Genomic DNA, 21,178 nt, shown 5'->3' with positions numbered 1-21,178 from the left:
TTCACAAGTGGTAATTTGACTTCGATTCTGATATTCTTTAACTGATTTGCTTCGCTGAAATCCTTCCACATGCATTTTCACAATATATGGAATATCTCCCGCTGATCATTTTATAGCTACAAAAGATAGTTGGTTACAAAGGCAGGTTCCTCGCTATTTGCAAGTTTGGGTTTTTCCCCTCCTTCTCGAATATGGTCTTATGATTTTTTTGTTAATAACAGGGCTGGCACTAAGAAGAGCACAAGGAAACCACGCGGTAGCTTACCCAGCAATTCATTTATTTGTTTCTCATTCTAAAAACTACTTTCAACAAGCGGATTAATGGAACTCATAACAGAGGCTGTAAAACTGGATACACTTGTTTAACAGGAATTTTAATTGTTGCCTTATGGTAGTTAAGATTGCTAGATCTCTCAGCAGACACGACAGGTTTTATTGCAGATTCTTTTGACAAATGCCCATCTGTTACAGAACGGTCTCCAAAAGCTGCAAGATCTTGAACTGTCTTTGCAGTTAGCTATAAAACAAAAATAAGAAGAAAAATGAGCATTTGCGCTTGCTTTCCCAAGTCATTTCGAAAGAGAAAATTGATCACTACATATAAAAAATCACTTTTTTTCATTATTTCAGCTTATGAAGTATATTTTCATCGCCAGTCCATAGTAAAGGGAACTAATAGATTAAGACGAAGCCTTTGTATATGTAGTTTGAAGCGAAATTAAATCGAACGTTGCCGATCAGCCTTAAATGAGAGCAGACTTCGTCCCTGGTGGGCAGCCCACGGTAGCCACATGCAGCGAAAAATATACACGTACCACCTCCCCCTAGGAAACATTGGTCTTCGGTTCAGTCTTTCCGATCATTTAAATTTTTCCCTCACATGTTAACCGGACTTTTCTAAAGCTCCCTTGGGTAACTTGAAGCTGTTGCCGCCATTGTTAAAGACAGACCAAATATGGTTAAAACCTTTACTAAATTAATCACCAGTTGAGCCTTTTTTTTCGATACGGAGAGAGATCTGGCTTAAAACCGCAAAGAAAAAAAGGACAGCCTTGGGTTTTGCATCCGGTGGAGTGAAGCGACAGCGATTGCATGGCGAAGAAAAAGTGCCGGCCCATTCCCCCACAGGAGTAGAAGCTACAAGTGAAGAGTGTCTGTTGTAACTTGCATAATGCCCTTGCCATGAGATTTCCGTTTGATAACAAAGATTCGATAAGCGAACATATCCGAGCAAGTGCAATGGCCGATTTATTACCGAAGAATATAAAAACAAATCAAAGGAGATTTTTATTCTACTTTTTTCCTACTTATCCTACTTATCCTTTATTTCAAATATCACACAAGCCCTACATATCATAGTTGTGATCAGAAAACCCCTACGGAAGCACTACTAAAGCCGTATCTTTACAACCAGGTAAATATTGCGATTATTATATCGACGTACCTGATGTTACTGGTGGTGGAGTAGCTGTTGGTGGGGAAAAAAGTGTCAGTTAATACAAACCTTGCGGTGTTGATAATAATACAAATAGTTATAGTTACTAGTAATAGTTGTAATTGTAATAGCAGTAATAATGATAGTAACAGTAATAGTTTACCGCCGATCGGACTGTCGTGCGGGAGGTCTTGGGTTCGACTCCCAGACCGGACCCAAACTCAGGGTCTTAAAATAACTGAGGAGAAAGTACTGCCTTTGCAATGACATCTGCAAGTGGTTTGATATTCTAGCCTTCTCGGATAAGGACAATAAACCGTAGGCCCCGTCTCCTGCATCTCCAGTGTTATATAGTCAGCGGGGGACGTTAAAGAACCCACACACTTATCGCAAAGAGTAGGGCACGGAGTTCCCGCTGTCAGTGGTCTGGACTTGTTTCACGGGTTGGTGCTTAACCTCTTTGCACCTTTCCCCCTTGGACAAAATTGTCCAAGAAAAATTGCTATGACTATGACTATGACTGTGACAATGAATAGTGGTTTTAATTGTAATAGCAATAGTAACAGCAGTAGCGATAATAATGGTGGAAGTAACGTTAACGGTACAGAGGGTAGCGGTTTCGTAGCGGTATTGGTAGAGGTATTAGTTGAGTTTTATATCCCCATTATAGTCACATAAACCCTAAAACACTCCAGAAGCCGTATTGTTGCAACCCACGGTAAATATTTAAATAGATCGATGTACCTTTCGTTGTTGGTAATGGCGCTGGTGTTGGCGGCCTAGTGGTCGGCGCTTCAAATAGAAAAGAGAGATGTTAGCAGTGAATCAGGTAGCCTGTTATATATGAATCAGGTGAATAGTTTGCATTGTGTGTTAAAAGTAAAAACCGGCAATGATTTATTCTTAAAAATTCACATTCTTATTCCAGCGTATATTTTCGGTTTATTTTGGCCAAATGACAAATTTATCATCAATACAAACATAAAAATTTACGTTCTCTCTTTGTTTAATCACTCTTCTAATTGGTTAAAAAGATAAAGGAAATTAGCTGTTCTTTCCTTGACCTCGTTAGCAACAACATAGCACAGCGCTCAAATAATCGCTTTGGTGTTGACTGATATTTCTCAAAACCAACCGTCAAATCAACCTACCAGCACTCCTTTTACCACAATATCGAAGGGCGCATCCAAACGGCCAATGCAATTCATACACGAAGAAACTACCGCAGTTCTTCACTCTAATGTTGTTACTGAATCGGCAGCAGTTGTTATTCCAGTTATAACAGACTTTCCGAGTCACCACACCAACTGCGACACTCGGGTGATTACCAGAGAGCCAACCTGTTGCGTGAGTACCACAGCGTCTAGCTGGAACACAGCTGTCCGCCATCTGATTCCCGGCTGCTCCCGTGAAACGATACCAGCCAGATACCGTTGGTAAATCTCGCTGATCACATCTCACATTGTTCTGAGCTGTATATCCTTGAGAGCGGTCGGCTGAGCTTAGGACTTTGTAATTGGAACACATATTCCCTTAAAGCATTCACATACCAGTTAGTGAGGCCAATGAATTCAAAGTAAGTAAATACATTTGTCAGATACTCAAGAACAATCTGCTTGTAATTCATTCATTGGCACAGCTAGACTGTTCACGGTCCCCTATTTGATCGATTGTTGATTTCGACGGGCCGCCATCTTGGTTCCTGTGCAAAATGCCGTGGCAGGGGTGCGGAGGCGCTATAATAATAATAATAATAATAATAATAATAATAATAATAATAATAATAATAATAATAATAATAATAATAATAATAATAATGGTTTATTTGCATTCCAAATAACAACTTTGGCTCTTCTATGCAAATTATAAAAACTAAGATATGAGACTAAGATATATAATAAAATATGATAAAAAGTTATGATATAATGTACAATAATTTGCTAAAAAATGTTAAAAAAAACAAAAAACAAAAAAAAAATTAAGCTATAGTAAAAATATACAATGTGTTAAGATAATATAAAAAAATTGTAGGATAAAATGAAATTATAATAAATTGTCTGCGGCTTTTTTCTTGTAGTGAGCTTTTAAGAGGCGGTTGAACTCGTGCAGATCACTGGATTCTCGTATTGTTCTCGGGAGACCATTTAAAGCTTTACATGCGCTTTGCTTGAATGTTCCTTCTACATAGTTTGTGTTCAATTGAAATTCACTGCTTGAGCGTAGCGTCCTAACTGGTATATAACGCTCGAGCTAATAATAATAATAATAATCTTTTATTAGGAAGCCTTCATTCACTATACAGTGGTTTTCAGAAAGGTCCTAACTAAGATTAAAAATACTTAATAAGACTATATACAATAAAACGAAAAATACCTAAGAATTAAAAACTATTATTAAAAACTAACTTGAATACAAAAGAAAGAATTAACTAAAAAACCACGCTACGCTTAAAATTTACAAAATCAAGTGCATTTCTAGTGTCTCTGTCTAGGTTATTCCAGTCTTTCAGAGAGTGATAACACACTCTCTGCTTTCCCCAATTTTTGGTTACATGAGGTAGCCTAAGCATGTCTTTATTCCTTGTGTTATAGCTATGAATGTCCCTGTTAGCTAGTAACTCCATAGAGTGATCCATAAGTCCATTTATACACTTATAAACATATATACAGCGATGATAAAATCTACGTTGTTCTAGGTTAAGCCACTTTAAAGCTACGAAAGCATCAGAAGCTGACGAATAAAGTGGTCTGTCCAGGATGATTTTCGCGGCTTTGTTTTGTAAAACCTGTAGGTCATTCATAAGCTCCACATTGTTCTTGTCGCCCCACACAAGATCAGCATAATCAAAAATTGGTAAAACAAGGCTGTTGTAGAAAAGTAGGCGAGCGGTGAAAGGTAACAAATGTTTGATCCTACGTAAAAGACCAAGTCGCTGATTTACTTTAGAAATTACATACTCTACATGATCAGACCATGTGAAGTCTGAGGCCAGCTTAATCCCTAAATATTTAAACGTACTAACACTATCTAATTTACAATCAAAAATAGATAGAGACATTGAGGAAATATTTACTAATTTTCTGTTGCTACCGATTAACATGGATTTTGTCTTTGTAAGGTTCAGTGTAAGTTTGTTCGCTTTTAGCCACATTGCTACGTTGCAAAGATCTGCGTTTAATTTGCTCTCCAGCTGGTGCGGTTCTTTTGAAAAGCAGTAAAGAACAGTATCGTCAGCGTACAATGACACCTCGGAGTGTTCAATAACAGCAGGTAGCTCATTGATGTACACAAGGAACAATAACGGTCCCAAGATACTTCCTTGTGGAACACCGAAAGTAACGGGAAGGGCTTCGGATAAATTATTTTCACAAGAAGTTTGCTGTTTGCGATTTCTAAGGTACGAAGCAAACCACTCCAAAGACCTGGGGGAGACTCCAACTGATGACAATTTGGACATCAAAATCCCGTGATCGACTGTATCGAACGCCTTTGTAAGATCCAGAAATACGGCACCACAGATGTTCCCTCTTTCCATGTTTAATAAGACTTCATCGGCAAAACCAGACAATGCAGTGGCTGTTGAACGTTTGGACCGGAAACCGAACTGCTTGTTTGAAAGTAAATGTTCTGGGCAGTGAACAGAGTAAATTGACTTAAAAGCTAATTTAGTTAAGCGAAATTCACGCCTTTCTGACATCGGAAGCCAGCCAAGTTTCAATAAATCATGTGTGTTTGCAAAGCGACCAACAACAAATCCGGCTGCAGCCAACTGAACACGCTGCAAACGCTTGATAAGATAGTCATTTGTAGGATACGTTACTACATCATTATAATCTAATCTAGAAAGTATGAGCGACTCAGCAAGTTGTTTTCGGACATGGAAAGGTGCTGGATGTTTCAGTTTTCTAAGTACAGACATGGTCGCGTAACTGCCAGATATTTTAGAATTAATTTCATCATTCCACGTGAGGTTTTGGTGAATCTCAGTTCCAAGAAGGCGAGCAGTTTTAACCCTTTCCAAAGGCTGTCCGTCTACCATAAGCTGGACTTGTTGGTCATCAAGTTGGCGTACGCGTGCCATCGACGCGGTAGAAAATAACATGACTTTAGTCTTCCTTGGGTTTAGCGCGAGGTTGCAGTCATTAGACCAAGAAGACAGGTGATCAAGCGCAATTTGTAGGCGCCTCTCACATTCGCCGATTTCGATTGCTTTCCCGTGCACAAGGAGCGTCGTGTCGTCCGCGTACTGATGACATGCAACGGAACCTAGGTGGTCAGAGAGATCATTGACATATAGATTAAAAAGCACCGGGCCAAGCACCGACCCCTGGGGGACTCCAAATCTCACGTCAAGCGTACTTGAGGCTTTATCGTCAATCTGAACGAACTGCTTGCGGCCTGTGAGATAGTTAGTCACCCATACCAGAAAAGACTTCGAAAAGCCGAGAAGGTGCAGTTTCTTTAGAACTATCTCGTAGGCGACAGTGTCGAAAGCTTTTGAGAAGTCAGCCAAAACTGCCAAAGTTACTTCTCCACGTTTCATGGCTCGCAAGATGTCGTCCTTTATCGCAAGCAGAGCTGTGGTTGTACTGTGCCCCTTACGATAGGCGCTGACTGTGTCCTTCAGGATACACTCGGGGCCGGTAATCAAAAAGTCACTAATCTGATTGAGCACCAGCCGCTCATAGATCTTTGACATAACGGGTAGTATGGAGATTGGGCGAAGGTCGTTGTTTTCTTTTACCACCGCAGTTTTTGGGATTGCGCTGATGCGAGCGATTTTCCAGGCAGATGGGAAAGTCTTATGTTCGATACAGTTGTTCAAAATATGGGTCAGTGGGGAAACCAAATGATCGGCGACAAGTTTAATATACTTTACGGGGATCCCATCAGGACCACAGGAACAATCTGATCTAAGATTGCGCCCTCTCCGGGTTATAAACACCCCGCATCCCTACCCACGGAGTTTTTGCACTCTCCCCAGTTTTCGCTCGCGTTCAGGGACCAAGATGGCGGCCCGTCGAATTCAACGATCGATTTCTATGACTTCACGGAAAATAGCGGACTGTGAACAGTCTATGGCACTGCCTTCCATGAAAGAATTTTCGTGGCTTGTTTATAATGTTAAATTATGCTAAGAGTATACCCACCCCAACTAGCTTATGCTATTTGTGTGTAATGAATTTCTTTTTAACATTGATTGCAACCCTGAACATGTGAAACACGTATTCTTGTAGCTAGCTGTTTAGCATATCTGATATCGATGTTACAAATCCTAAAGTGTTAATAGAATATCTAATATATACCCTTACAGGGATATTGCGACAAAAATACGCTTTCTATGGAATTCACAATAGAATTTGCAATAGTCACTTAATTCACCTTCTTCTCTTTGCTCGCACTGTGCCCTGTACAGCAGGTTCGCTTGGTGGGCATCAATGGAACTTAAACCGCGTCGCTGACCAATAACGGCCTACAAATACCAAGATAATAAATATGTCAATTCCCCCTCCCTCTTTTATAATGCGCCCTCTCTGGGTTATAAGCCCAAAAATATCCCGGTTATAAGTTTTCCAAGACATGACCCAAACACACCCCCCCCCCTCCGCCATAACACCCCCCCCCCCCACCACCACCACCACCACCACATAACACATAGGAATCCATCTGCTTAAAAGATATAAAAAAAATCCACACCTTTGCATTGTTTTGACAGCTATATCATGTTCAAATATGAAACTTATTTAATTTTACATCGTAGGCTAGAATATTAATTGGAGGATTAACAACTCATACTGAAATATCCCTCGTTTGAGGTATTCATTTGTATAAATCCCTGAAACTAGCTAGGGATTTTTAAAGATAAAGAGAACCCATGAAAGGGGATTTATACAGATAAATTCCTCATTAATAATCATAAATTCAATTCATCAGCCCCGCCCTTCCCTGCTTCATTATCAAGCCCCCCCCCCCCCCGGACTTTCAGTTAGTTAATATTCAACATTGTAGTAAGTTAAATAAAGGTTGTTGAATAACAAAAGAAAATGTGTCAATCATGAAATAATCAAGGTTTAGCCCATCTATGCAATACACTAGTATTTGCCTCTTTGTTTAATCAGTAATCTAGTTTATAATTTCCTTTTTATCAGTCATACAAAGAAAATATTTACAGAGATAATCCAATTTAATTCTTATTTAAAGTCTAAATATGTTTGCTTTTCTGTATGTTAATCGTGGCAGTTTGTTTCACTGCAAAGTGACATTCTGCGTTTCATCGACCTCCGAGGTGCATTTTCATGAAAAAATGTATTTTTCACAAAGAATGCCGGTACATATATTTGTGTATAAACGGAAATCAAAACAAGAAATATGCTACCAAGTTTTAATGGTATTCTGCCCTACAAAAGCACGTCCAACGATAAAAGACGGTTACGTATCGTATAATGTAACATACCCCTGGTCTTCTAACAACTATCGTTGGTCTTCCGTTCCTGCTAAACGCATCGCTTCCATAGTGCATCAAGCTGCCGTAATCATAACTCGTCCCAAGGGAATCAATCGTCGATCTGGGGTACTTGCGAAAATTGTTTACCCTATCTGAAATAAATTGTAGTTGTAAGTCATTATAGACATTTAACACGCGTACGGTTTTCAAAGTAAAAAAGGCAAAATTATATTAACTATAGCTTAAATTAACCCAAAGATTTCACGTGAAGATTATGATAATGTCCTAGAACCCAATTTAAACGAGGTTCTAGGTTGTTTTTTTAAATTTAAACTACCTGAGCGAATGTTTCCCAAAATTACATGGATGTATTCATCTCTGTCAGGACGAGACTGTTCGTGGTAAAAGCCGACCGCATGACCTGAAAAAAATTATTAAGCAATTTACAATTATAACCGACTATGGATACTTACAGATTTTGATACATTTTTATTAACAAAATAGCTGTACATGTAGCAGTAACATCCACAACTGGAGCCGGCGTGCAGCGGTTTGAGGTAGCGTCAGGTTCTTCCAGATAGTAGTACATTAGTATGAACAATTTCCCTCCCTTTCCCTCCCAAACCACTGTTGTCTTAAAGCACATTTTAAACTTGATTTTTTGTTGACAGCACTGACTGAGATTCAAATTTATTTTTATTGTTAAATTTCTGATCTATTGCAGCACAGCTCTCGCTCAACCAAAGACCTGAGGTATATAATTCGCATCGCTGCATGCTCTGGGACAAAAACGAAGCCTGTGATAATGTATCCAGAACTATCAAAACAAAAATGTTTACACCAGACCAGCACGTTGGAAAAATATTTACCAATTTCATGACCAACCACTCCCCTGGTCCAGCATCCAGAAGCAAGTTCGATATTTTGACGAGATCCGCTTCTTCCCACCAATGATGCACACCTGAAAGTTTGGACACAATTAGACCCCGTCCACACTGACCCGGGTAAATTTGAAAACGCATCTTTTTTTTTCTCCGGTTAGGCCAACCGTCCACATTGAACCGGCGTTTTCGGTCACCGAAAATGGAGCTTTTTAAAAACGCTCACCAAAGAAGCGTATCGTTTTCGAATTTACTCGGGTTAAAATTTTACCCGCGTTATTTCTCCGTTTTCAAATTTACCCAGGTCAGCGTGGACGGGGCCTTAATCAAGGTGGTTGTTATTAAAAGGAAAAGCTTTAATTCAATACAGTGGGCATGGATATCATTAGTTATTTTCAAGGTTTCTGACAATACCCCAAATTTGCATGTACATGTACATACAAGCAGTTCGGTACCAAGACACTTCGTCTGTACCAGCTGGATTACGCTGCACTTACCCGGAGCCAGATCTGAACGAGACGTAAGCTCGTTCATTGGTTCTTTTCTTAAAGCGGATGCACGTTTTCGTGGTCCATTCTGCCATTCCTGCTTTAATAGCGGTCACGGCACGGGAATTGCGACCTAAAAGAGCACAATAAGTTGACTTTAAGGTGGCTTTTTAATTTTTACACACAATATTAAGGTGACATCTGCCTCGACACTGGCTGGTACTGGGTTATTATAAGTATCACATTTATGCGACGGTCAAGACAGACGCATAACACAACAGTTTTTGAAGGCAAAATAAAGATGTCGCTCGTTCAGGAAATCTACGGAGTGGATTTTCCTGTAAGTTGTTGGGAGTAAACTTCGACTGTTTGGCAGCGTTTTGGGGTAATTACAAAAAAATTCACCGTGGCATTTTAAAAATAATCGCATTTTATTAAAAACGAAGGTTTCCGAAAATCGTTCATAACTTAAACAAATCGCGTTTGATCGCCATAAATTTTATCACTTTATATAATTTAAGCTTTATTCTTTCAGATTCTCAAAAATCTAAGCAATCGCTTCACGTTTTCCCGTCTTAAAACGCGCTTAAAAAAGGGAACTGTCAGCCTCATAAATACCCGCGGGCCACCTTAATCTAACAGAGTTTACTTTTGTCGCGTTCGAAAATTACGAGGGAATGTTGACTAAAGGTATCTGAATTATGCAGTTGTTAAATTAAATTTTCGACTCTTGCCATTAAACCTATTTAAGTATCTTTAATAACAGCGAGTACAAACGTAGGAGAGGTATCCATTAATAGTGGAAACTGATATCTCTTACTCCTAAGCGGATTCAAAGTGATTGTAGCAATCATGCATAAATACTTCATTTGACCTCCTATAAGCGAAAACCTCAATAGTATAAATGACAAAATAGGTAAATAATACGCTGTAGTCAAAAACCTGTTGAAGACAGTTTTTCGACTACAGCGTAGTATTTACCTATTTTGTCATTTATACATTTAGCTCCTACGCTGCGCAGGGTTTCTAATTTTGATCACTAATTTTAAACAAATACAACTTTGCCGGTGCTAAAATCAACATTGAAATCATGTGTATTGGTAGCTATAGCTTTTTTTCACGGCCACGTTTTCTACCTAATCCCGTTTTTTTTTTTTTTTTTTTTGCACTGCTCTCTAACTAACAGAACGCCTGGAACAGGGAACTGGCTAGTGCATTATTGACGAACATTTCAAAGATGCTTCGTTGCACTTAGTGTAACGACGCATCAAGTGTCAAATGGCCACCAAGTGTCAAATGGCCATTCAAATTGAGACTGTATATCAGTACTTTGATTTCAAGCTATTTATTTTTCACTAGCCATCAATTTTAAACTGGTTTATAAAGGTTTTTTTTTATTGAATTTTGGCCTTATTTAGCGGTTTAAAAGCTTCTTTTGTTTGAAAAACATTTCTAGTCTTACTGATGACTCACCAAGACTTGAGTCGATCACATAGGACACGACTCCATTCGGCCACTTTCTGAACCTTGATGAACCTCTTTTGAGGGAGCTATCAATATCCTCTCCTGCCTCGGCCCTCCTGATCTGCTCCTTTGAAAGGATCATGTCTCCCTCGAAAAGATTGGGGTCATTGATGCCCGCATTCTCTGCAAAATACAATTAACTGAATTAAACGAAATTTAAGTTTATCCATAACAACGGTGATTTTTCAGTCAAAACAACTTCTTTTGTGCAAACCAGAGTACTAAAAAAACTAATTAGCTTCATGAACAAAAAAATATAAATGCTTACTATTCTTCAAATTTAATTTTTTGTTCAAAGTCCGAATTCTCGACATATTTTCGTTGATGTTAAGTGGAAATATATATTTTCTCCATATTTTATATGAAGTATACTAATATCAGCTATATCACCGCTTTTCCGTCCAAAGTGGCTTAATTTTATATTTTTCTTAGATTGTGCTATTTTAACGAAATTAACACTGTGAAAAATACTATTCCTGCTTTCTTGAACAGGTCTATTGGAATTTAACCACAGACGCCTCACTTAAAAAGATAAGTAGAATGCACTGATGTTCCTTTTTCTTTTGGGTGCGGAAGATCTTGTGATCTAGCTAACGGATCCCGGGCATTTTAAAACGACCAATATTATCTTAACGAAAATGGAGTACTAGTATTATGTTATCTTTAAAACTTACATGTAGCCAATATACGTAGAATTTCGAAATACGAAGTGCTTTGCATTCACAAAGAACATATTGGTGTGATATGGTATTTCCTATATATCTTGATAAGCAAACATAGATTTCATTCCTGCACGAATAGAGAATTTGTAATAATTTTTCTCACCACCTACAACAAATAACTCCCGATAAAATTTGGGCTAAAGTTTGTGAGTAACAACAAAACAATGCAGCAATAAGTATTATTTTTGAGACATAACATAAAACGACCTTCGATGAAATATATTTGCTTCGCCATGAGGGAAATAAAAAAATTACGGCGCCCAGGCCAAGTTCGACAACATTAACAATAAGCGTATTTAATTGAATGACTTGTGACTTTTTTCTTCAGTTTCATTCGTTTTATGTTCTCATCTCATAAGTGTTAGCTGGTAAAGTTACTTAGATGATTTAAGGATATTTGTATGTTGTAAATAAACTTACTTGGTAATATAGACTCTAAGGGTGTAACTGAGCTAGAACGCTTACATAACATTAGACACATGTTATGTCACAGAAATTTTATCCCGCCATTTAAGGTTATAACTGATAGTGTTTCAAGACTTACCGTCAGGGTTGTGTGAGGCGCTGTAAACTGTTTTGACCAACAGAAGAACGCCAAGCCACTTCATGATGCTTCTGTCACCACAGTTGGGTGTCACCCTGTTCAATGCTGGTAGAAGTGTTAACGTATATTTGCAGCTTGCAACTTAATAAATTCAATCTAGAGTTCTGATTATAGATCGTACGTTTGACATTCAACCAATCACCGACTGTCATGTAAAAGAGACAATACACAGTCAACATGTGCAACCAATTAGCAACTTTCTTGTCATTTATATTGCTATTAATATAGTCTAGTTAATATTTACTAGCGTACATAACTTTAGTATAATGTGTGGTTATGTCAGGGGCACCAAACAAAACGTTTCGGTGAATATCTGTTCGAAAGACCTACGGTCGCCTACAATTTTCGGATTAAAGTGTGATGAAAAACCGAAGATTTCTTAAGCTCAAACTTTCGTGACACGGGGAAAGTAATGCCTGTTGTTTACGGAGAGAGCAAAATTGTCGTTTTGGGTACAAAAAAAGGCAACAAGGCAAAAAGCAACAGCGGCTTGTAATTTCGGGTAATAATATTTCCTTCCCTGAAATTCTCTGAAGTTTGAAAGTTCAGCCAGCGTATCCGAAAAGATACACTTTTCTTAGCATTTTAAAATAAGGCTTTAAATCGCAAGAAAAGGACACTCATAACGTATAAAAGGTGTTCCGACACCTACAGTTAAATTTTGTCTTAGTTCTAGTGAGTATTGCTTTGAATGATCATGAATATTTAAGTCTGGTTTAAGAGGCTGTCTTACTAAGGATGATTGAATCTGCACGCGGCAGCACGCCTCTCTTGGCGCCCACGATACGCGCCACTCGTGGCTTTGTGATGGCGCCATATTGGAAGAAAGATACCGCCACGGCTTAAAGCTTGTTTTTGCGTGCGGTACTATTTATTTATATTTATCCTTTATTTTATATTATATTTATTTATTCATTCATTCTAAAATTAAACAACAGTGAAGAAAAACTATTTTCAAATTTGGTTGAAGTTCCCAAATAGCACATCAGACAGCACTCGAGAAAAATTCACGCACAAAGAAAAAAAGAAAAAAAAAACGAACTATCAGTTAGAGGAATATCTTACGACAGCTAGAAATCCAGCACATCGAAAAAGTATTACTAGGCTACAATTAGGAATTAGAATAGGCTATATTGAGTTGATCGATGTTGCATCAATAAGGCTTTTTAAGGTTGATTCACAACTGTCAAATTCACTTCAATAGGAAATTTCTTCCTACTCGCAGCTCGCACGTTTCATTTATTTGATGCACAGCCACATGATCAACAATCTCGCTCCAGAACCTGCGTTCCTCTTTATCAGCGGTCGGGAAACTCAACGGCTCTGGACGAATCCAAAACCGAAACCCGGAAATCCTGGCCCGGGTTTGATTGTGCGCGGTGCGCTGTAGATTGTGGTGAAACGAACACGTATTCAACAGCCAATCAGATTCAGACGCCTTTTTGACGTTTTTTTCAGTATAGCTCAGAGGTCCCGATCCTTGGCGCAGACCAGAAGGATCGCGGCCTCTGGGGACGAGATTGCAGCATCAACAACATATGTTTAGGCATGCGCAGAGTACTCAGATTTAGATTTTCAGATTTGAGCAGAAGTCCGTGAATCACGGACATTTAAATTGAAACCAACCAGAGGTCGTTAATCTTGGGACCGGCGGCCTCTTGGGACTAAAATGACGTAAAGACGTCTAATATTCGCCAGTGTTGGAAAGCAGCCATTTCAGTTTGCGGCGTGGCAGGAAATTATTTTTATGTTTTCTTGAGGCTAGTGGCTCGGCTTTTACTGCCTGACAATGGCCAGGGAATAGCCAATGCAGGTGATATTTCGTAGCACAAAAGAACAATGAAAGGAATGCAGTCACGTTGACGTTTAATCATGAACTGTTGCAATTATGCTACATTACGTTTTTTCTTCCTTTGTTGCGTTGCCTTCATTTGCCTAGCAGAAACGACTGCCGGAAAGACGTCTACGTTCGCAGGCTAGTTAAGTCTTTAAATGTACTCTCGATGTTTAAAACATCATCCCTTAGTCATCAATATGCACACAGCAAATAGTTCATATTACAAAACCAGTGAGTTTTTAGCAAATAAGTTAGACATAAACCGCAGACAACGAGTTAGCCTAAACCACACATTGATTGATTTTGTATCCATGTTGAAACTACAGTTTTCTTTACTTAGCTCGTTACAGAAAGTAGCTTTGAATGCACAAACATGTCATGAACCACAACTTCTATTTAGTGTGATTCTTTTAAAACTAGAATATCGTGTATGCCAGGTTAACAACAGGATTTTTACTCCAGACCAACTTAGTAATGACTTTCATTTTTTCTTGCTGTAAAACATGGATTTGAAAAGCTAAACAAGCATTTACCGATATTGCAGGTTTTCAGCCGTGGCAGATGTGTTATAGCAAAATATTAAAGAAATACGATTGCTGATTTTCTGACCATGTCTGACAAGTCTCAGGCACTTTAAAAAAAGAAAAATTGCTGATTCAGTCGTAGTTGTACAGGTGGATTGAAAGAGAATGCAAAACTGTCGAAACGGCTTGGCATTTTATTTGAAAAATGACCGACAATTTAAACATAAAAATGTCTCTGCATTACGCTGTATAAACAAATTGAATTCACAAGTGACAAACACGTTAAGTAAAAAAAACAACTATCAAATGGATATGGAATGGAAATATTAACTGACAAACCGTGGCACATCCCCCAATATTACCGGCAACTAAAAGGCGATCAAAAATTGTACTAACTGTTTGTTTTTCCCAGTCTAAACGCACTGAACTAACAAACCGCCTACAGCTGGAACATGGCTAATAATTTAAAATTACAGCTTATACACCCTCGTGTATTTAAACGTAAGTTCCAAACTGTTTTGGTCCACAAAGAAGCATCATGAAGTGGCTGTTCGTTCTTTTGTGTATCGGAGTTGTTTTGGCTTCGTCGGAAAATCCTGACGGTAAGTATATCTTACTTGAAAATTCCTACTGATTTAAACAAGATCCATTCCACATAGCATTTCACGTGTCGACCACGACACCTCCGAGTCGTCCGTTTCCAGTCGTCCTCGTGCCGACCACACACGCGTCTTTTCCACAGTGGACATGATAAATAAAGAAGTTTAACAATCTCGTCTTTCTACCTTAAGGTTCTACCTTAGTCAAGAGAGAATCAGATCTGCACTACACAAATGGTAAAAAACTATCGATTTCCTTCAACGTTTTTTTCTTCTAACACAGAAAATGCTGGTGTTGACGACCCGGATCTATTTGAGGGAGACATGCTCCTAACAGCTGAACAGCGCATGGCAGCCGAGATGGGATTGGATGTCGACAATCCATTTGGAAGGGGTTCAACCAAAGACCGACAGTGGCCTGGAGGCGTTATACCGTACGAAATTGATGCGACTCTTTGTGAGTTTTTATTTTCTTTTTTTAACTTTTCCTTAAAAACCTCGATTGCTGCATGTGGCCACTGCTTTGATTGCCTTTTTATAAAGGTTCTCTTTAAAAAGGCGAAGTTTTTGGTCGAAAATGACTATTCCTTCGCCTCGCGAAACAAATTAAACCACTTCTTGTTTAATTACGACGGCTTCACAGCATAATAATAAAGAGATTGAGCGTGACGTTTTTCGGCAAACAGCAAACGCGAGCTTGACTTTCTTTTTGCTACCTTTTTATCGAACTCTACAATTAATCCCTCAAGAAATAGGGGGAAAATCTTGCATTCACGGCAAATACAATACTACTCATTTCCGCGTACGAACGCAAAACGGCAGACGGCAGAAGTTGAATTTTTGCCGTTCGCGGGAAAAACAAACGCCATGCTTAATCTACCTAATGTCGTTGTTTTCGTCGTTGAAGCGAAATCCGATCGCTACCTTTGCCAATGATGCTCCTGTTGTTGTTGCTGTAGTTTTTGTTCTTTCTGATATTGTCATATCTGTTTTTTTTCTTTTTATTTATTTTTTTTTTTAACAGCTGGGACTGAGCGAGCTAGGATTGCCGTTCTATCGGGAATGGAGGAATGGACCACTAAAACCTGCATCCGCTTCAAGAAAAGGACAGACGAGACTGATTATGTCCGATTTAGGCTTGGTATTGGGTGAGAATTTCCACGACTGATATAATTTACTTTCTCTGAAAACACCACTGTTGATCAGAACTGCTGCATGAGGTTAGAATGAAATAACAGCGAAATATTATGTGACGTACGGTCAAATTCTTACACGGCGCATTTGAGAACCTTTGTTGATTTTGCGCGCTATATAGAGGATATTACATGGTTGCGGGGGTTCTTTCATCTTCTCCGGCGCGCGCGGATCGATACGGGTTCTTCCCGTTCGTTTCTCTGTGTGGTCTGACGTTCGGGTCCGCATTTTCCGAGTGCGGGTCGAGATTACTTCATTCTGGCTCTCCGGGCACTTGTCGGTGTTCGTGGTGACATGTATTTTCACTGTGAGAATGATGGATTTCCTGTATTTCACTGATGTAATATAATAAAAATGCATATTATTATTATTTTAACATTTACATCTTCGTACCTCTTCCCCTCCTATGTTTAGTTGACTTTCCTATCCAAAACTATAAATAAATAAAAAATAAATGATATTAAATGAAATGAACTACATATGATATCACTGAGCGAATTTAACTTTAAACTCTCGATCTCAGATGTTCATCATACGTGGGAAGAAATGGCGGCCGTCAGGATATCAATCTAGCTGAAGGGTGCTGGTACAGAGGAATTGTTGCCCACGAAATTGGTAAGTATCGCACTCTGTTGGGAATTTTCAATTGTGCAAGTACTATACTTTTTTCCAAAAGAATTAGCAAGCTGTGTAGCGCTGGCGGGATTAGGCGGCGCGAGTAAAATCGCGGGCGAAGCCACGAGTGAATCGTAAATGGGCGGTAAGGGATTGCACCTTAAAAAATTTAAGCTGAACTACTTTTTAAGTTGTTTCAGTGCGTCTTAAAAAAACTCGATATACATAGCCGTGGTTTAATATTTCTTTAGGTGTTCAAAGTTAACGTTTTCCATGGGTAAAGTTGCAAACTACTACCTTCAGAACGGTTTAGACAAAAACTCCACAAATCTCCGTGGCATACCTCCTTTGACTATCCCCTAGCGGCTTCCCCACTCGAGTTGACCAAACAAAACAAAATCAACTCCGAAAAGTATAGCCGGCCTGATGGGCAACTGAGCTTAAAATTCAGACTTTTTTCCTTTCTCTACTGATTCAGAATGAGAGTTTGGCTTTGACTACATCATTCGATTTGAACCGTAAAAGATTTCATATAAGATGATTTTCCTTGTAATTGTTAAATCAGAACACTATTTGAAATAGTTAAAAATTTCTTCACTTCAGCCCAGCATAATTTTGTTTTTCATTGTTTTCAATTCAGGTCATGCTTTGGGATTCTACCACGAACAGTCTCGTCCTGACAGGGATGATCATGTCACAATTGTGTGGGATAACATCATTGAGAGTAAGTTAGGCGTGAAGAATTTATTTTGCTGGGTGTGATGCATAATACCGGGATAATAGTAGTAATAAGATCAATAGGTAAACTGTCCTATTACTAATCACAAAGGTCTGCTCACGAGCAATTAAATTTAAGAATACTTTGTTTAAATGTGATTAGTACGACTGACACTAACAGAATGACCCTCAATCAGTCCAATCTATACTCAATTTGCTGAATCTGACGGCCTTCAATGTAACAGGCCATTTTGATTAGTAACATAACAGTATAAAATGTTTATAGCATCTCTCAGATAGTATGTGCGCTGTAATTGGACATTTTTATTAATAACACTCTTTAGTACAGTCCATTTCCCGCTGTACTTGACACATTCTCCTTTTGCCAAAGACAGAGCAGAGCGGGCGTCAAACATATTCATTTGACTTAGTTGAGGCATGATAACAGATCGATTACTAAATCATGAAACCTCTAATAATTAAAAATATTCACATCGATGTAATAATTGTTCTTCAAATGATTTCTCTATATTTTGTCTGTTTTTGTGGTGTGCAATTTTAAAATACTGGTTAATTAATGTTTTTGCAGAAATGAAGTTTAACTTCAATAAGTACAACAAAGAAACCATTGACTCCCTTGGTACTGAATATGACTACGATAGCGTGATGCATTATGGGAGCACCGCTTTTAGCAAAAATGGAAAGCCTACAATTGTTGCCACGAAACCCGGGGTAAGCCGTAACCATACGACGTTAGTGCTTGAACAAAAGCTGCTTGTGACATTTATTTGAGGAAAAAATCGCAAAAAGGGATTTTTAAATTTTTCATTTTTTTCAGGTTTTGTTTGGTCAACGGAAGGCTATAAGTACAACAGATGCACTGCAGATGAACCTTCTGTACAAAATTCAGTGCAGAGAGCCAGGGGGTGCGTGACAATAAAAATTTATTAGAGCAGTTTTCAATTGAGTGTCGTAGAAGCAAAAGCAAAGTAATTACTCTGGCCAATCACACAGAGGACGCAGACAATCCATTGAACCAATCAAAACTCGCCAGCACGAAGCGCGCGAGGCACGACTGGTTTTGGGTTTACTTCTGATTGGCTGCGAAAGTGGTGCGAAATGTTTAAACCTTAAACCAATCAGATCACTGAGCGTAACAATGCAAAACCAAAGCAAAGGCGTATTACTTTCGACATTCAAGTGAAAACCGCTCTATCAGATGACAATCTATTTTGTTTATAATGTAAGCTCCAGTAGATCTAGAAGATAAACACCTTATTATAGGAAATTAACGCGTCATGAAATTAACGCGAATTTCAAAAATTCGTGTTAATTTAAGTCGCGTTAATTTTTGTTAACGTTAATTTCCGCACCGTTAATTAAGTGGAACGTTAATTTCCATAACCTTAATTTCCATTATTAAGCCCCAATTTTTCGTTACAGTCCAGACGTTCTTGACTCAAAGGAAAAATCATAATTATATCAGGGTGGACATCTGCCTCTATCACTGATAGTGCGAAGAACGCTCGAAGTTGGAAAAGTACCACGAACATTGTTTTTGTTTAAGATTATACGCCAACAAGTGTACGTCGCGTTAATTTCCTTCAGTTTGAAATGTTACCCCCTCTCTCGCGTTAATTTCCTTTATTGGGAAGTAATTTTCCCTTCAATTCGCGTTAATTTCCAATAATAAGGTATATCAGTCTTGAACACGCCTATGACGGTCAGTTAATATCATCGAGCATTGTGGGTCAGAAGTTGCGAAATCGATTTCTGAATATGGAAATCGATACTGAACTAGAAAGAAACCTGATACAGTAAGCGGTTTCCGCAAGCTCGCATTTCTCGTTTTCATTGTTTTTTTTTTTTTTTTTTCAAGTTTTTTTAAGCAGTCATGTAATATGATATTTATCGAATGAAAATGAATTTTTTAACAATTACCTGAGCATGGGACAAATAAAAATTCTGAGTCCCCGACGGGAATCGAACCCATGGCCTCCCAGATACCGGTTGGGCGCTCTAACTAACTAAGCTACGAGAGACTCGTTGTGAGCTGGGCCATTTACTAGGTTGATATATCAGAATTATATGAGTTTGATTCCCGTTGGAGACTCAGAATTTTTCTTTGTCCCATGCTCGTGTCATTGTTGAAAAAGTCTTCTTCATTATTTATCACCGAGCTTAAAATTTACCATCTTTATTATTTACAACACACTTGATCATTTCGACATTGCTGATCCTAGCAGTATGCAGGACGCGTGTCACGTATCAACTTAGTAAATGGCCCAGCTCACAACGAGTCTCTCGTAGCTTATTATTTACATGATATTTATCGTTTGCTATTGCGCTGACGATTGCATCATATTTCAAATAAGTCATTCTCGTGACCTCGTTGCCTTAATTTCTCCTTTTATTAACACTTATGTTCACTTTGTTGTTAACGAAAAAAATAATAGGGTGAAAATGTTCACCATATCACAAAACGGTACATTCTTCTTTCTTTTTTTTTTCACAGGAAGCTGCGTGGATAAGGAGGGAAGCAAATGTGCAGCATGGAGTCAACACTGCAGTTATTGGGGATTTGTGAGGGAAAACTGCAAGAAAACTTGCGATCTGTGCTAATAAACACAATGTGACAGCAGAATCGCTCATCGATTAAGAGTAAGGGCGCAAGACTACTATTATTCGGCCTCACGTACATTGCCTGAAACGCCTTTTGGGGGGGGACTACCAAAGAAGCCGCTAGGCCATTAAACCGCTGAAATATAGTTGAAATACATTATGCAATGCCGACATCTCAGTGTTTAGCAATAACAGTTTTCTCCCAGAAACATGAATTTTCTTAATTGGTTATTACTGTTAGCGATTGCGTCCATAATTACCCTTTTTATTGGCGGAGGGGGGGGGGGGGGGGGGGTTACACATCGAAAAGTAACAGCCAGTATAGGCAATAAAATAACAATCCCGTAAAGAATCCATTGGCTATAATGGCGATTTTCTAGCTTGCTTAACAGTAAGAGATTGGTAAAAAAGGGAAATGTTCCATATTCGTCAGAAATCGAAACCTTCATCTTAACCAAATAATATACAAACTGTCGTCAAACGACATGACAAGAGTTGACTTGTGCCGGTGTTCTGCGGTTTGGCGAAAACCACCGATGATTCATTTGGCGCTCTTATCCAAAACATTTACCAAGAACTTTTCACAACTTTCAAGTAAAATTAAGCTCAGTAAAGGTTGCATTATATAATTCTTACCGACTGATTTAGCTGGCTCGGAAAGGAAAATATTTGGCTCTCGGCCATTTTACACAGGCATCGCTTCGCACGATCCGTTGCCTGACCTCGAACTGAGTCAAATATAACGCTCCGCCGGAACACAAAAGCTTGGAACATAATTACACTGCAACCACTCCAACCGAGGCCAGCAGATTGAACTCTTTGCAAAATGATCAATAGTGTTTGAGTGGTAAAACAATAAAAAAGGTCATAAATTTATTGCTTGTGTAGAGTGCACCTTGCTTAGACTGATAATCTGTCGGGAATCTATTTTTAACATCCGAGGTTTCCATTTGTCAATTTGCACAAAATGC

At 38.7% G+C, this 21,178-nt stretch overlaps 3 protein-coding genes across 3 annotated transcripts in view; 2 read left to right on the top strand and 1 right to left on the bottom strand.

Moving 5' to 3' along the window:
- The window catches only part of LOC144653754 (protein SpAN-like), a 177,039-nt gene that overhangs the window by 128,274 nt on the left and 27,587 nt on the right, over positions 1–21,178 (top strand). The window lies entirely within an intron of this gene.
- LOC144653757 (zinc metalloproteinase nas-6-like) lies at positions 262–12,216 on the bottom strand. Its single transcript, XM_078513856.1, has 11 exons — positions 12,040–12,216; positions 10,723–10,896; positions 9,259–9,382; positions 8,750–8,841; positions 8,218–8,301; positions 7,890–8,032; positions 6,818–6,908; positions 2,587–2,967; positions 2,180–2,227; positions 1,445–1,468; positions 262–517 (listed from the first exon to the last, which is right to left on the bottom strand). Exons 1-11 carry the CDS (start codon positions 12,101–12,103, stop codon positions 414–416), a joined length of 1,329 nt encoding a protein of 442 aa, XP_078369982.1. The 5' UTR covers positions 12,104–12,216; the 3' UTR covers positions 262–413.
- On the top strand, positions 14,023–20,283 carry LOC144653776 (astacin-like). The gene is made up of 8 exons (XM_078513877.1): positions 14,023–15,062; positions 15,343–15,516; positions 16,084–16,207; positions 16,777–16,868; positions 17,509–17,592; positions 18,175–18,317; positions 18,424–18,511; positions 20,101–20,283. The coding sequence occupies exons 1-8, from the start codon at positions 14,999–15,001 to the stop codon at positions 20,205–20,207; spliced, it is 876 nt and encodes a 291-aa protein (XP_078370003.1). The 5' UTR covers positions 14,023–14,998; the 3' UTR covers positions 20,208–20,283.

Source organism: Oculina patagonica, chromosome 5 (genome assembly GCF_052425735.1).
Source record: "Oculina patagonica isolate OP01 chromosome 5, crgOcupat, whole genome shotgun sequence".
NCBI classification, from domain to species: Eukaryota; Metazoa; Cnidaria; class Anthozoa; order Scleractinia; family Oculinidae; genus Oculina; species Oculina patagonica.
This window is presented reverse-complemented; position numbering and strand designations above follow the sequence as displayed.